Source organism: Sinocyclocheilus anshuiensis, unplaced genomic scaffold, assembly GCF_001515605.1.
Source record: "Sinocyclocheilus anshuiensis isolate Anshui unplaced genomic scaffold, SAMN03320099.WGS_v1.1 scaffold1115, whole genome shotgun sequence".
Lineage (NCBI taxonomy): Eukaryota > Metazoa > Chordata > Actinopteri > Cypriniformes > Cyprinidae > Sinocyclocheilus > Sinocyclocheilus anshuiensis.
Window position 1 is genome coordinate 514715 of NW_015547735.1, and position 1007 is coordinate 515721.

Sequence of the window (1007 nt, forward strand, 5' to 3'; positions counted from 1 at the left end):
GGTCTGTACAGTATAAAAACCATTACGCCTATGGGATGTCCCCACTTTTCACAAAAACAAACCTGTGTGTGTGTATGTGTTTATTTATTTGTAAATGTATTTCTAGTGCATTTACTTGTTTATTTTGTTTTAGTGCATTCTTTTACATACACACAAATATAAAAATATGTATAAAAAGTTAACTTATTTTATTTCAGCTTGCCGAGATTTTTGTTGTTTTAAGTCTCTTCTGCTCACCACGTCTGATTGATAGTTTGGAGGTTTTTTTTATCCAGTCAAAGCTCTTTTAGTGTAATTGTACAAATGTCCAGCTTCAGCTCGTGCTTCTCGTGTCTTTCTGTTGTGAATCTTGACTGATTTTTATCAAGTAATCGTCAGAATAACTGCAGTAATATCTCCAGATGTACACTTGCTGGACTGAAGCAGCTCAGCTTTACTTGATTCTCCATCAATCATGTTTTAGAGTCTCAAATCTGATCCTCAGGATCTTTTGAGGAGCGTTTGTTTCCAGAAACTTTACTTTCACTGTTCCTCAGCGGAGGAATGATCTTCACAAGCCTCCAGAACATCTCACATCTTCTGAGGAGCCTTTATTTCTTCAGCTCTCAATCACTGCATTATATGTTTGGAGCATTTCAATCTGATCTCTCCTCCAGACGGGGCAGCAGCGCTGGTGGGAGCAGGATATTCCCGTGGAGGGAAACATCCAGAAAGGAGAGCTGATCACTCATAATCTGACGGAGCTCATCCGACCCGAGGCGTATGTGGTTCGACTGACGCCCATCACACGCTTCGGAGAGGGAGACTCCAGCACCAGAGTCGTCACATACAGCGGTACGATTAAACATCAGTCGTCTGATCTGCACTGCACACCAGCTTTACTTTAAAGGGGTCCTATTATGCTTTTTCACTTTTTCAGCTTTAGTTAGTCTGTAATGTTGCTGGTTGAGCATAAAAAAGATCTGCAAAGTTACAAAGCTCAAAGTCCACTTCAAAAGGAGATATTT

The 1007-nt window shown here is 40.4% G+C and overlaps 1 protein-coding gene across 1 annotated transcript in view; it reads left to right on the forward strand.

Annotated features, from left to right (window-relative positions):
- Positions 1 to 1007, forward strand: part of LOC107704381 (MAM domain-containing glycosylphosphatidylinositol anchor protein 2-like) — a 197750-nt gene that overhangs the window by 168996 nt on the left and 27747 nt on the right. The window contains exon 11 of the mRNA XM_016507297.1: positions 657 to 834. Coding sequence (XP_016362783.1) covers positions 657 to 834 — 178 coding nt within the window. The remainder of the gene's footprint in view (positions 1 to 656; positions 835 to 1007) is intronic.